This window comes from Zootoca vivipara, chromosome Z1 (genome assembly GCF_965207765.1).
Source record: "Zootoca vivipara chromosome Z1, rZooViv2.hap1.1, whole genome shotgun sequence".
NCBI classification, from domain to species: domain Eukaryota; kingdom Metazoa; phylum Chordata; class Lepidosauria; order Squamata; family Lacertidae; genus Zootoca; species Zootoca vivipara.
In genome coordinates, this window is record NC_142583.1 from 20,811,678 (window position 1) to 20,827,420 (window position 15,743).

At 42.1% G+C, this 15,743-nt stretch overlaps 2 protein-coding genes across 8 annotated transcripts in view; one reads left to right on the forward strand and one right to left on the reverse strand.

Moving 5' to 3' along the window:
• PAICS (phosphoribosylaminoimidazole carboxylase and phosphoribosylaminoimidazolesuccinocarboxamide synthase) overlaps positions 1-6,389 on the reverse strand; it is a 42,670-nt gene extending 36,281 nt beyond the window's left edge. For 2 of the 5 annotated variants that reach the window (XM_088660935.1, XM_088660938.1), the window contains exons 1-2: positions 5,983-6,373; positions 2,956-3,042 (exon numbers count right to left, since the gene is read on the reverse strand). In XM_088660935.1, the coding sequence (XP_088517061.1) occupies positions 2,956-3,042; positions 5,983-6,361 (466 nt within the window). In that variant the 5' untranslated portion in view covers positions 6,362-6,373. Of the gene's footprint in view, positions 1-2,955; positions 3,043-5,982 lie in introns of all 5 variants that reach the window. The other 3 variants (XM_088660939.1, XM_088660937.1, XM_060278813.2) reach the window with 2 other exon arrangements.
• Positions 1-15,743, forward strand: part of PPAT (phosphoribosyl pyrophosphate amidotransferase) — a 48,452-nt gene that overhangs the window by 25,470 nt on the left and 7,239 nt on the right. Inside the window, exons 1-5 of one of the 3 annotated variants that reach the window (XM_088660947.1) lie at positions 5,912-5,937; positions 9,683-9,749; positions 11,850-12,056; positions 13,317-13,429; positions 14,308-14,453. In XM_088660947.1, coding sequence (XP_088517073.1) covers positions 5,927-5,937; positions 9,683-9,749; positions 11,850-12,056; positions 13,317-13,429; positions 14,308-14,453 — 544 coding nt within the window. In that variant the 5' untranslated portion in view covers positions 5,912-5,926. Of the gene's footprint in view, positions 1-5,911; positions 5,938-6,528; positions 6,763-9,682; positions 9,750-11,849; positions 12,057-13,316; positions 13,430-14,307; positions 14,454-15,743 lie in introns of those variants that run through there. The other 2 variants (XM_060278809.2, XM_035112602.3) reach the window with 2 other exon arrangements.

Genomic DNA, 15,743 nt, shown 5'->3' on the forward strand with positions numbered 1-15,743 from the left:
ACCTGCTCCTTCACCTCAGGAACCATCATTCAAAATTAGGTTAAGATATATTAAGAGATGCCCAAATGCATAGCGAGCAAGCAACTTTCCAAAACATTTTAAGTGGAACTTAGTGCAATGCTAAGGCAGTCATTCTGTCAGCGCAAGGGTATACTGTGGAAAGTTGTCCTCCTGAAATCCATTCTAGGGGTTTCTCCAACCCTATGGAACAGATTTGAGGAGTGGGCGTGTGGCACGTGTAAGGAAGGGAGGGAGGAAATCCCACTGCACAAGCAGAAATTATTGTGCTGACGAGGACTTGTTAGTGGAATACCCCCACAGTACATAAAAATATAGAATCATAGAGTTGGAAGAGACCACAAGGGCCATCCAGTCCAACCCCCTGCCAAGCAGGAAACACCATCAAAGCATTCTTGACATATGGCTGTCGAGCCTCCGCTTAAAGACCTCCAAAGAAGGAGACTCCACCACACTCCTTGGCAGCAAATACCACTGCCGAACAGCTCTTACTGTCAGGAAGTTCTTCCTAATGTTTAGGTGGAATCTTATTTCTTGTAGTTTGAATCCATTGCTCCGTGTCCGCTTCTCTGGAGCAGCAGAAAACAACCTTTCACCCTCCTCTATATGACATCCTTTTATATATTTGAACATGGCTATCATATCACCCCTTAACCTTCTCTTCTCCAGCCTAAACATACCCAGCTCCCTAAGCCGTTCCTCATAAGGCATCGTTTCCAGGCCTTTCACCATTTTGGTTGCTCTCTTCTGGACACGTTCCAGCTTTTCAGTATCCTTCTTGAACTGTGGTGCCCAGAACTGGACACAGTACTCCAGGTGAGGTCTGACCAGAGCAGAATACAGTGGTACTATTACTTCCCTTGATCTAGATCAGGCATGTCCAACAGGTAGATCGTAATCTACCGGTAGATCACTGGACATCTGCAGTAGATCACTGGTAGATCATTGGCTCCCCCCAAAGAAGCTGCACAACTGTGGCTCCCCTAAAAAAATGCTCAACATTTTATCTCCTCCCTGAAAAAACTCAACAACTTTGACCTGAACCCCAAAAAGGGGGTAGATCACTGCCAGTTTTTAACTCTGTGAGTAGATCGCAGTCTCTTGGGAGTTGGCCACCCCTGATCTAGATGCTATACTCCTATTGATGCAGCCCAGAATTGCATTGGCTTTTTTAGCTGCTGCATCACACTGTTGACTCATGTCAAGTTTGTGGTCTACCAAGACTCCTAGATCCTTTTCACATGTACTGCTCTCAAGCCAGGTGTCTCCCATCCTGTATTTGTGCCTTTCATTTCATTTTATTTTTTGCCCAAGTGTAGTACTTTACATTTCTCCTTATTAAAATTCATCTTATTTGCTTTGGCCCAGTTGTCCAATCTGTTAAGGTCATTTTGAAGTGTGAGCCTGTCCTCTGGGGTATTAGCCACCCCTCCCAATTTGGTGTCACCTGCCAACTTGCTCAGGATGCCCTCAAGCCCATCATCCAAGTCATTGATAAAGATGTTGAATAAGACTGGGCCCAAGACAGAACCCTGTGGCACCCCACTTGTCACTACTCTCCAGGATGAGGAGGAGCCATTGATGAGCACCCTTTGGGTTCGGTCAGCCAGCCAGTTACAAATCCACTGAATGGTAGCATTGTCTAGCCCGCATTTTACCAGCTTCTTTACAAGTATATCATGGGGCAACTTGTCAAAGGCCTTGCTGAAATATAATCTTGAAATAAATAAATTTGCTGGCTCTTTGATTACTCCTTCTATTGTTTGATATGCACCTGAAAGCACCATTGATCGTCTGATTCCTATCTCAGAGTTTGTTCCAAAAACACACTCGACTGACATTTTCTGCTTCAACAGAATCCTTCTACCATATGGCTCCTAAAGAGCCCTGGAAAAGTCTGAAAACCTTTGCAGCAGCACTCGAGTCTTAAGAGGTTGTTTCCTGAAACAATGAAAAATAGATACACACCCCTTGCGCTTGCACACACAGAAGCACTTGCACACTCACACATAGTCCTCTCTGGATCTCAGCTGATGAAGCAGAAAAGTTTGACCATTTTATTTCATAGCCTTATATCAGTGCCCATGAACTGCATGTTGAGTTGAGTTTTTACTTCCTCTGCCTTCGATGCACACAACCATGTTCTTGTTTCCAATCAAGAACCGAATTGCTGCATAAAAATAAGTAATTCCATTTTCTTGTATTTTATGCAGATGTTAAAGCGAACACCACAGAAACCGGGCAATAAGAAACCATCCCTGAATGCCCTAGCCCAGGCACGTCCAACTTTCAAGAGACTGAGATCTACTCCCACTATATATAGGGGGGGGGAAGGGTCCTGTGATCTACCATGGGCACCCAACGATCTACCAGTAGATCAGTGTTTCTCAACCTTTTTTGGGCCACGGCACACTTGTTCCGTGAAAAAAATCATGAAGCACACCACCATTAAAAAAGTTTAAAAAATTAACTCTGTGCCGCCCTATATTGACTATAATTATGACTGTAAGAAACACTTGCCAATTCCTGTGTTGGTTGCAATCTCCTGTAATAAGGCTTCACAAGCTGTCCGGCGGGTCAGTGTTGTTTATTGGCGGCTGCCAGGCTCGTTTGCACTGAGCTTTGGGAAAGAGGAGGAGAAATATTGCTTTCCGGCGGGTCAGCGTTGTGCATTGGCGGCCGCCAGGCACGTGACAATGCAAATCGCCCTTTTCATCGCCGCACGTCGCGGCACACCAGCCAGCGTCTCGCGGCACACTAGTGTGCCGCGGAACAGCGGTTGAGAAACGCTGCAGTAGATCACGATCTACCTGTTGGAAGGCCCTGCCCTAGCCTTTGCAGCATATTTGTTCTGTCCCTCTGACACAATAATATTCCATTCTCAACGACTATGAGAAACAGAGAATTTGCTGTCTCTTGTTTGCCATCCTTTGTTACCTTGTTGAATGGGCCTGCAGTGGGACATAAAAAGTAGTGGATTTGCAGGGGGGTCTTCCTCCTCTTCCAGTGTAACTGCAACTTCACCTGGGATGGCGGGGGAGGAAAAAAATTTGTTATACATAGGAAAGGCATCAAAGATATTGTCGTATGAATTATGACTTGCTACAGTATAGATATTTCTAATGCAAACTTTCTATTGAAACCACAACATAGATTCACAGTCATCAGATATCCTCAACCAGGCTAGTTCCTTGAATATATTAATTTCAAATAGTTACAGCAAATCTTACCCTAACATAACACATTTTAAAATGTAAAAATGAAAGAAGAAGAAGAAGAAGAAGAAGAAGAAGAAGAAGAAGAAGAAGAAGAAGAAGAAGAAGAAGAAGAAGAAGAAGAAGCAAAAATAAAGGATCTTTAGATAATGTGAAGTAGTAGATAGTGTGGCTTTTATCTAAAGAATCTTGAGGAAAACTCTTTACTCCTGAGATGGGGCCTGGCTTCCCACCCTCTTCTGTCTTCCAAAACCCACCCCAGAGAATAAAGAGACCCCCTCGGATTTTTGGAAGATGTGACTGATCCACTTATTCAAGTGTTAGATCCAAGCCAGTATTTTCTCTTTTACATAGCAATTCGATGATGTAGGCCAGGAAAGGACAGGATCACGCAATCTTCATCTAATGAAAGGCTATTTAGCATCTGTGCATTTTTATTTTTATTTTTTGCAGTACAATCCCAGTGGGGGCTTACTAGTTGGGAAGTGAGTATAGGATTGAATCTGGAGTGGTGGTGTTATTATTATTAGTAGTACAGTGGTACCTCGACTTACGAAGGCGATCCGTTCCGCGGCGCTCTTTGTAAGTCGAAACCTTCGGATGTCAAAGTGTCCATTTTGCGCATGCGCTAAGCACGATTTGTGCATGCGCAGACCCCGCGCGCGGGGCGAAAATACTTCCGGGTTTGCCAACTTCTTAAGTCAAAACCTTCAGAAGTCGAGGCATTCGGAAGTCGAGGTACCACTATAGTAGTAGTAGTAGTAGCAGCAGCAGCAGCAGCAGTTGTTGTTGCTATTGTATAGTTATTTATACTCTGCCTTTTTCCCTGACATGGACTCAAGACTGCTTGCAGATAAAATAAGAACAGCTAAAACATTTAAAAAACAAAATGTTTGTTTGCTTGCTTTTTAATATCCATGCAGTTACGGGACATCGATCTCTGTGGTACGTGAAACGCATGTAAGCAAAGCAAGTTGTATCACATGTTTTAAAAGGAAATGAAAACTACAGCACAATTCATTGTTAGCCAGGACTGATACTCTTGCTTCCCACATACTTCAGTAATGAAAAAGCTAGAAGAAATATCCAATCTTCTATTTTCCCCACAATACTTCTGCATTACAATAAATTTATTAAATCTGAAAGTAATCATGTAATTGTTCAAATATGTTCTCATCCATGTAGCATTAAACTATGGCTCAGTGTTGTGTGTGAATGTAGCCCTGTATTTATCTGGCTGCTCACTTCCTACGTGCAACATGTAGGAAATTACAATGTATGAAGAGACTAACATATTTGTTTTTCAAAGTCATTGTGGTGAGTTTGTCCTTTTTGCATTTAATAGAAATATGTGTTGCAGAGCATTTGGGGGGCATTTCAGGCCCTAACTGCTATCAGTGATTGGACTTTAAAAGATAAGATAGTGCTTTAAAATATTCCCCAGCTAAAGTCTGCTGCTCAGACATCAGAATTCCAGGAGACTAAAAACACTCTGAGATGCCTAAAACTAGCTGGCTGTCTCTTTATCTGTCTAAACTGCAGTCTTTCTCACACAGACACCTGAATTATCTGATTATTAGTTGGGAGGGAGGTCTGCCTCCCCCCTTAATTTTTTCCTATTCCAAACATTCAAGGAGCAATTGTCTAACTATTTAGTTTCCACGGCAACGTATCTCTTGTTATTTACATAACAAAGGATGTGCCTGGCCAGACCTGGCCAGCAGGTTCGACCAACTTTAAGCATTAAATAGGAGAGGCCCATTAACCCTCTCCTGTAGAACCTCCAGTCTCTCAGCTATATACAAATTTCCTTATTTTTATAATAAACATACTTTCATACCGGTATTGCAGATTATATTTGCAACGTTTTGCCTTTCCAAATTTAATTCTCTGATTTTAAGGGGCAAGCAAAATATATCGCATATCATCATACAGGCCTCTGGAAAACATGTAATATTAAGCTGCCTTGCGATGCATATTACTTACTGCTACTGTATTATTTAAAGCGTTTTAAGCCGCTTTTTAGAGCTACAAGCTCCGAAAGGGACATACTGTACAGAAGAGTGAGAGATATGGCACAAATATTCACAGCTGAACAAATTAATATGAGGAGCTGTTCTGAAGACCTCAGCTATTTTTATTATCGCTGTGAAAAGGAAAGAGACTCCTATATCCCCATCCAAAGGAATATTCATTAACTGCTACTTCAAAAAGGGACAACATCTTTCCATCACTACAAATAGGTGTCTTTCAACCTTGGCCCTTTTGTTTTTCATTCCACCTGAGCTTAAATGCATCATCTGCAGCATTTTAAATTGTATTACAATAGCATAGCTCGTCCCACAATTATTATTTCTCTTTGGTATGAGCTAGATAGCTGCAAATATATATATTATATGAACAGTGACAGATAATCCCAATTAAAAAGCAATAGAAATTTGAAAACCCCTGCTCTGATGTTTTTGCTTTCCTTTACAGGAAAGGCCTCATCAGTCTAGCTAGCTCCAGCAGCTGGTTTAACTACCATCAGGCTTATGTATTTATAGAAACGCTGGTGAGCAGAACCGTCCTCCCCCCCCCCTTCACACACATACACACACACACAGATAAGGAGAGAGTGCATTAAGTCAGTTTGTTCTTCCAACTGTGCCATCTGTGGTGCAAAGTGGGGATTGAACCCTAGCAGCCTCTTAATGTATTTCAGGTAAAGATAATACAGAAACAATTTTCTTTATCTTTTTTTTTTTACCTTCATTGTTCTCCCTGGTGGCATTTATGATGTCATTTGCTGAACACCTGCCGTCTTCTTCCTCTGTTAACTGTGTGACAGGTTCATGTTGCAATATGGCATCCAATTCGTGAAAAAACTTCATGGTCTTTGTAGCATCTCCTGAGTTGTGGGCATATTTAACTGTCCTATATTCATATTTCAGGTTTTTATACTTTGCACGACATTGCTTCCAGTCTCTGCAGATCCCCAGCTCCTGTAGCCTTTTAGCAATGTAAATAAATATTCCTTTATTCCTTAGTGTTCCATGGAGTTGCTTTCTGATGGTTTTTTCTGACCAGACGCTTAACAAGGCTTTAACCTCCTCCTCAGTCCAGTGCCTTCCTGCTCCACTCTCCATGTTGAAAGTGACCTGGAAATGATTCACTATTTCTAGCCAAGATTTTGTTTCCTAGGAAACCAGACGGCTGGTTGTCAGTAAGCTCCACAGAGATGAAAGGATCTAGTTTTACTGGCTCAAGCTGCCTGAGGGGAGTAACTTGAGAAACTGCCAAATAAGCAGGTTCCGTATTAGACGCAGGGAAATAAAGCAGCTCAGGCACAAATGATTGCAAAGTATGTTAATAATTGGCACTCAGAATAAGCTGTTTTCTGCTTGACAAAATGCATTCTTTAACCCTTGTTGTGCGCAGTGCTTTAAAATGTAGTCGCTGCTTTGAAATGAAAATCGAGACTCTAAATATATGCCGCAGACTGAATTGCAATAGCTTTGGACCCTTGTGCTGTAATACTTGCTAGCAAGTAAGTGCCTTTGATTTCAGAGTATGTTCAAGTTGTTTAGGATCGCTGCCATAAGCCTGTGATTCACAATCTGGCATGCTTCTACGTACAGTGGATTGATCTAGTCTAACTGCAAATGTAGCAGTTTTAAGTAAATTCAGTATCCACATGTTTAGGCATTTTGTGATTTGTAGCAAACAGAATGGTTGTAGTTTATGTTTTGAAGATTTAAAGGTATTGGTAATAATTTCATGTGGGTGGCATTTATTTGAGTTTACCAACAATGCACAAAAATGAGCAACCAAAAAAATAAGAACAAATTAGTCTCGGAGAAACTATATTAGACTATTTTATTGTCCAGAAAAGTAGATTTGTCTTTTCCAAATCAAAGCTTTGGTTTTTCTAAAAAAAAAATGAAATAAAAATACATATTGTATTGAATTCAGGCTTGGTCACACTTAGAATTGACCCATTAAAATCCAGTGGAACTTAAGCTGATCATGACTAACCTGAGTTTCATGAATTTCCACAGACCTGCTCTAGCTATGGTTATGCCTATATCCAGCCCATAAATGTTGGTTGTATATAATTAAAACTACTTTAAACAGCTCTTCATTTTATTGTTATGCATTCCTGTCACCATTGCTGGATGTAGATACAGTATTTTGCAGCAAAGTTTGTTTTCTCCCACTTAATCGCCAACATGCACACGCGAGCAATTTAAACAAAGCTTCAATAAAGCCAGTTGCATGTTGCCGATGCTGATTATAGGTGATATTTCTGTGGTATGGTTTGTTGTTTCCAAATATTCTCATCTGTTCCTGAGAAGGGCACATATATGGGATCTTTGGGGTCCAAGAACGTCTTAGACAACCCCCCCCCCTTGAATATTTTATGTCCTTGCAAATGCACAAAAGGTTTCTAGGGACACACTTTGGTGATCTGTCACCCCGAGCAAAGGCCAAAATTTGGCGCCCCAAAATGGATCTTCTCGATTATGGATTGTCTCAATTTTGCTCCCCCATTGCTTGGCACCCTGTGTGGGGGAACCGCTCACGGCCTTAGGATTCCATCCCCCCCTTAAGATTCTTTGTGCTTTTGCAAATCTGGCACTGTGGGTTTGTGATGGGTGAAAGCATTTCCCGTTGGGTTGTACATAAAGTCCAGCAAGAGAAAGTGACCTGCTTCAGGCTATACCTTGAAGAGTGGGGTGATAGATGAAGACAGGAATCGTTGCCTAAATGGTTTTCTTGCAATATTTAATATGGTTTCCCTACCTGGGATGGGGGATTTGGACTGTGTTCCATGGGGCAAAACATCTTGAGTCAGCACTGGTAAAGAAAGGGATGCCTTGTTGTCAGACAGTGAAAACGTCAATGAATGCAGGCAACAACAACAACAACAACAACAACAACAACAACAACTTATTACTTTATACCCCACTCATCTGACCGGGCCTCCCCAGCCTCTCTGGGCAGCTTCCAACAGGATATTAAAAACACAATAAAACACCAAACATTAAAAACTTCCCTAAGCAGGGCTGCCTTCAGATGTCTTCTAAAAGTAAGATATAGGTAGTTGTTTATTTCCTTGACATCTGGTGGGAGGACGTTCCACAGGGCGGGTGCCACTACCGAGAAGGCCCTCTGCCTGGTTCCCACAATTCTTTTGCGGAAGCCAGGTGCTTGGTGGGTTTGGCAGCCTTTATGGCCTCGGTGGAAAACACAGTGACCAACTGACAGCTATGACAGGGGTGGGGAAACTCAAGTCCCGATATTGGTTGGGCTCCAGTTCCTACTGGCTGCAGCCAGTGTGACCAATGGCTAGGGATGATAGGAGCTATAGTCTAGGGTTGCCATATTCCAAACAGTGAAAATCCAGACAGAAATTTTATGGATAATTGTCAGAAAATGACATTGCCAACATGGGCTGCCATGCGTACAGATTTTACTGGGCATTTTGTGGATTTTCCGCCCAGACGCCACTGCCGACTGCAGTGTTTGAGATATGTCTGGGAAATTTTCAGATGTATGGCAACCCTACTATAGTCCTGTAACATCTGGAGGGACACAGGTTCCCCATCGCTGAGCTACAGTCTGGAGAGAAAAGATTTTTATTTTACTTTTTCGGAGAGCCCAGGGGCTGTCTAAAAAGAGGCACCACTGCCTATGGTATGTGCCGCTCTCACATCTGGCAAACAGGTTTGGCAGGCTGTTCCGATTGTCTCAAAATTCTGCGGAACCTTCCCAGAAGGGAAGACTAGGACTAAAAATGTGGGTACACCTTGGGAAGTAAAATCTTCACAGCCATGGGCATAGTCGGGGGGGCAGCTGTCCCCCCATCAATAAAAATAAACAAAAATACATAGGTAACGGAGGTTCTGCCCCCCTCCCCAACAAAAGGCCTACCCTGCCTAACAAAAATCCTGGCTACGCCTAAGTTCACAGCCCTGCAATTCCTTTTTAGAAATGCCACCACACTTCTTCATCCTTAGAAAAACACAATACAGTGCAGTGCAATATAGACAAGAAAGTGTATTAGTGTCGACAAAAACAAAAACAAATTAAATTAAAAACAAAAGCATATTACGTACCCGCTATCACACTGAACATGTTTGTAAGATTTTGCGTTTCTTTGTGTCTCCACCCTAAATACTTCTTTTCTGGAAGCAGAGCCTTGTACCCGGATTTGGTGGTTGATGAGGGAAGGTGAAATTCAGGAGGATGGGGGTTCTCTTGCCGTAGGATTCCCCTCTTCCCCTTTAAGGTTATTTGCTTGTTTGCATACAAATATGTTCTCTAGGCATTTTGATACAGTACTTCCATATTGTGTATGGATGGTGCTGTTTTGGCTACATAGGAATCCACCCTTGGATAATATGTTGGCTGTGAGTATATAAATGCCATTGTGGTGCCATCATCTGCTTTTGCTTTTCTCCTAGAGGCCAAGAGAGTGCTGGGATTGTGACAAGTGATGGCGAGTCAGCCCATTCATTCAAACTACACAAGGTAATCTGGGAAGCTTGTTTACTGTTTGTTTATATAGTTAAGAGAAGGTGTGGCTTTCACACGTAGAAACCTTCCGTTTCAGTCTCTGAGATATTAAAAATAATGCTGAGAAGCTGAAAAACCATTCGCTGCATATATACCTGAGGTAAACCTCGCAGAAGCTGCATAGCTGAACAAGGTTTTGAATATGAGTTTCCAGTATCTAAGTTATAAATTGTGTATTGTAAATAGCATCACAACATGCTACTTCAAACACAACAGTTTTCCTGAAAGAGGAGCAGGGGAAGTGAGCAAAAGGTATATACACCATCACATGTACCCATTTTTTTTGGCCAGATCACCATATGTATGGAGTCACTAAACCGTTAAAAGAAATGCAGTCTTCCCAAATTATATTATACAGTACCTGTGCTCTGTGATAATGCAGGGAAGATGAGATGGATAAAGTAGGGCTGCCAACTTTCTCAGTTCAATTTTGTCCCTACCTTAGAAAGCTTGACCTGTTTATTTCTGCAGATCAAGCTGCTGTTAAGGACACAGCGATTTAATATGAGGCCACTGCCCCCACCCCAACCCCTTACGCTGGAGATCCTAGCATGAAGCCAAGCGGTTTGAAAGCCAGTTCGGATAGACAGTGATTTGCCCAAGGCCAGGCAGTGGTTTACAAACCAAAGCTATTGCCACTACACTACAGTAGTGTAACTTTATTTACCTACTAGTATCATTAAGCCCGTTAAATAAACGGGCGCTAGAACATATTTACCTATTCCAAGTGCCAAATGATTATTACAGGAAAATTTGTTGTTGTTGTTACTACTACTACTACTACTACTACTACTACTACAGTTTATTACTAGCCTTTCATACAATTAAAACACAACATTAATATTAATATAAAATATCACACAGTATTTAAAACCGTTTGAAACAACTTGAAATTACAAAAATAAGGCGGGTCCTAAAATATATATACATCTCAAGGGTAAAAGAGGTGCCTCTTCACTATTTGCCGAAAGCTGTATAGCAGGGGTCAGCCACCTTTTTCAGCCGTGGACCGGATTGTATTTTGAAAAGAAGAAGAATGAATTCCTATGCCCCAAAAATAACCCAGAGATGCATTTTAAATAAAAGGTCACATTCTGCTCATGTAAAAACACGCTGATTCCTGGACCGTCCGCGGGCCGGATTAAGAAGGTGATTGGGCCGCATCCGGCACCCAGGCCTTAGGTTGCCTACCCCTGCTGTATAGTGAAGGTGCTAGATGCAGGTAAAGGTAAATGACCCCTGGACAGTTAAGTCCAGTCAAAGGTGACTATGGGGTGCAGTGCCCACCTTGCTTTTCAGGCCAAGGGAGCGGGCGTTTGTCCACAGACAGCTTTCCGTGATGGAAACCAGAGCACACAAAAATGCCATTTACCTTCCCGCCGTAGGGGTACCTATTTATCTACTTGCACTGATATGCTTTCAAACTCCTAGGTTGGCAGAAGCTGGGACAGAGCAACTGGAGCTCACACCGCCACACGGATTCAAACTGCCGATCTTCCAATCAGCAAGCCTAAGAGGCTCAGTGGTTTAGACCACAGTACCACCTGCTTCCCAGTATTGTGCTAGATGCACCTCTGTGGAAAGGGAGTTCCACAACTTAGGGGCTGCCACGGAAAATGTGTTTTTCTAGACTGCCACACCCTAAGCTTCTGAGGGTAGTGGAACAACCAAGAGGCACCCTCCTACGATCTTAGCATCCCAGAGGGTCTGTAGCAAAGGGGGTGGTCTTTCAGACATTTGGGGCCTGAATCTTTTTAGGGCTTTAAACGCTAACATGAGCACCTCGAATTGGGCCAGGGAAAGAACTGGCAATCTATGCAGCTGTTTTCAAACAGGGCTTATACGAAATGTGAAGGGAATCCCAGCCAGCAATCTGGCTGCTGCATTTTGGGCCAATTGAAGTTTTCGAGTCATCTTCAATCTGGAAGTTTGGGGACAGGAGCTTGTTTATGTGTGCGCGCACATGTGGATTAATTTTAGCTTGCTAAAATATTTTGGGCAGTATTGGAATTTGCTCTTAAGAGCATGTAATCATTTCCCATTCTTGTTTCGCAGGGGATGGGTCTGGTTAATCATGTGTTCAGCGAAGACAGTCTGAAGAAGCTGTACATTTCAAATCTTGGAATTGGCCACACAAGATACTCTACCTCCGGAGTCTCTGTCTTGGATAACTGTCAACCATTTGTTGTGGAAACTCTGCATGGGAAGATTGCTGTAGCCCACAATGGGGAGCTGACAAATGCTGCACGATTGAGAAGAAAGGTACAAATTCCCCAACCTGTAGTTCTTTTGGTCTACAGCTCTCATGGCCGTTGGTTTAGAACAGTGATGGCCAAACTTGGCCCTCCAGCTGTTTTGGGACTACAACTCCCATCATCCCTAGCTAACAGGACCAGTGGTCAGGAATGATGGGAATTGTAGTCCCAAAACAGCTAGAGGTCCAAGTTTGGCCATCACTGGTTTAGAAGGATGGGCAGGGCCGGCCCACTCATGAGGCAAGGTTAGGTGACTGCCTCGGTGGGCAGGATCCACAGGGCAGCGGATTCCGTTGTAGATCTTTATTCCCCTCTTGTTCCTGATATAGATCTTCACTCATCCCTTCTTCCCTAGTGGGAGGGGGGGTGCACCATTTTGTGGTTCGCCTCAGGCACCAAAAGGTCTTGGGCAGCCCTGAGGATGGGACATGTAGTCCAACAACATCTGGAGGGCACCAGGTTGGGGGAGGCTGGCCCAGGATTCAGGATTCTAAGCATGAAGAAGCAGAACATGATAGTAAATTTGCATTTATAAGTGGCACATAACCAGGTCTTTGTTATATTTGACGGTAGGAAAATAGTCAAAATAACAAATCATTAGGATGGTAAGCATAAATGTGCACAACTGTTTTCATGATATTGAGATCAGCCACAGATCCCAGGCAAGTGCCACGAAGCCACATTGCTAATTTTGAACACCTATCCTTCCCCTTCTGCAATGTACCAGATCCTTAGTTGTATTTTATTTGCCCTTCAGTTGATTTCTTATCCTCTTGTAGTTCATCCTCTACCATATGCACAATTTGTGATATATAAGCATAACAGTTTATACTGCAGGCGTCAGCAAACATTTTCAGCAGGGGGCCAGTCCCCTGTCCCTCAGACTTTGTGGGGGCCTGGACTATATTTTTTGGGGGAAATGAATGAATTCCTATGCCCCACAAATAACCCAGAGATGCATTCTAAATAAAAGGACACATTCTACTCATGTAAAAATACATGATTCCCGGACTGTCCGTGGGCCGGATTTAGAAGGCGATTGGGCCAGATCCGGCCCCCGGGCCTTAGTTTGCCTACCCATGGTTTACAGCAGACATCCCCAAACTGCGGCCCTCCAGATGTTTTGGCCTACAACTCCCATGATCCCTAGCTAACAGGACTAGTGGTCAGGGATGATGGGAATTGTAGTCATGTGTGTTTCTTCTACAGATAATACGAGAGTTGCATATACTTGATTAATGCTGCATTTTGGTCCTTTGTTTAATAGCTAATGCGCCACGGAGTGGGACTGTCTACCAGTTCTGACAGCGAATTGATCACTCAGCTGCTGGCATTCACGCCCCCTTTGGAGAATGACGACTCCCCAGATTGGGTAGCAAGGTAAAGCAATTGGTTTGAAGGGAAATAAGTGAAATAAGCAGGACTAAGCAAAAGGAGTACAGTCATACCTTGGTTTAGGTACGCCTCGGTTCGAGTATTTTCAGTTTAAGTACTCCGCAGACCCGTCTGGAACTGATTAATCCACTTTCCATTACTTTCAATGGGAAAGTTCGCTTCAGGTTAAGTACGGACTTCCAGAACCAATTACACTCATACCTCAGGTTAAGTACACTTCAGTTTAAGTATGCTTCAGTTTAACTACTCCACAGACCATCTGGAATGGATTAATCCACTTTTCATTACTTTCAATGGGAAAGTTTGCTTCAGGTTAAGTACGCTTCAGGTTAAGTACGGACTTCCGGAACCAATTACACTCATACCTCGGGTTAAGTACGCTTCAGGTTGAGTACTCCACGGACCCGTCTGGAACAGATTCATCCACTTTCCATTACTTTCAATGGGAAAGTTCGTTTCAGGTTAAGTACACTTCAGTTTAAGTACTCCACGGACCGTCTGGAATGGATTAATCCACTTTCCATTACTTTCAATGGGAAAGTTCGCTTCAGGTTAAGTACGCTTCAGGTTAAGTACAGAACCAATTGTGTTTGTAAACTGAGGTACCACTGTACAGTGGTATCTCTGGTTACGAACTTAATTCGTTCCGGAGGTCCGTTCTTAACCTGAAACTGTTCTTAACCTGAGGTACCACTTTAGCTAATGGGGCCTCCCGCTGGTGCCACGCCACCAGCGCGCGATTTCTGTTCTCATCCTGGGGCAAAGTTCTTAACCCGAGGTACTACTTCTGGGTCAGAGTCTGTAACCCAAGGTGTTTGTAACCTGAGGTACCACTGTGTATTAAAAGAGCTCTCATGTTTCAGGATAAAAAATCTGATGAATGAAACACCCACTTCATACTCGCTTCTGATGATGCATAAAGACATCATTTATGCTGTTCGTGATCCCTATGGGAACCGTCCACTCTGTATTGGCCGTCTTGTTCCAGTAGGTGATATTAGTGGAAAAGGTAAGACTTCATATTGTGTTTTAATTTGTTGGAAGCTGCCCAGAGTGGCTGGGGTAATTGTTGTTGTTATTTAAATCTCTAAGCTGCACCAAGTTCTTGTTAGGGAAAAAAGTAGAGTATAAATAAATACAGATGAAATTCGGAAAATTAGAATATCGTCGGAAAGTGCTTTTATTTCAGTAACACAATTTAAAAGGTGAAACCAATATATGAGATAGATGCATGACATGCAAAGCAAGATATGTCAAGCCTTTATTTGTTGTAACTGTAATTATTTGTCGTTAGGCTGGTCAATTATAAATGGAATGTAATTAATGAAATGTAACAGCGATGTTTATTTCTGTATTATTGTAACTATTTGTTTTATTACCGTGGAATTTCCAAAAGAAAGCATTTGTAAAAATTAAAAGAAAAAATAATAATAAGTTGCATTACCGACGATATTCTAATTTTCCGAGTTTCACCTGTATATCACCATCATCTATTTGATATGTTCATACGGTATGTGAGCTATGCTTTGAGTTAACTGTATCAATGTTCATTTTGAAACACTTACCACTTGTACTCTTTATGCTTTTAATGTTCAACTACATAGATAAACATTGGATTTAGTGGAAGAACAGTAATCCTACATGAAAAGAGGAAACATAAAGTGGAAAAAATACATAACGCCGGAGAAAATAGCGTTCTAGTTACACTGATGCAGTCTTAAGTAACAGTGATAAAAGCCTAATAAAAGTATCAAATAACTAGGGTTGCCATATTTCAAAAAGTAAATGGTAGAATGGAGGAAATATTTTGTTTCTTCTGCTTAAGTTTCTGGCTCAGTTCGCTTGTGATTGCATCATGAAATTTTATATAATATATACCTGAAATAAAATGCTAAATTCTGGGTAATAATGTTATTATTCATCCATAACACCTGAGATATTGGGAACAACATATAGGCAACCAATAAATACAACAAGAATGTGTGTCTAGTTTCATAGGTATTGGTACATCTTCAGAAACACTATAAAGATTAATTCTAATTGGGACATCTTTTGGTACCTAGATCAGCCACTAACTTGTGTTATTATGTTGCAGCAATTTCACTCTTTACATAGCAGTTGTGTTTGCTGCAATTACATCCTGTGTTGCATCTTGCAGTAACCATGAAAAATGTGAAGGAAATATTAATTCCTAAACAGACAGTTGTCATGTGCTGATTAGCTATGGTTGTGCCAGCCATACTTTCACAGACAGCTCCACTGCCTGTTTAGGGATGCATTTCTGTCCTTCACAATAAAT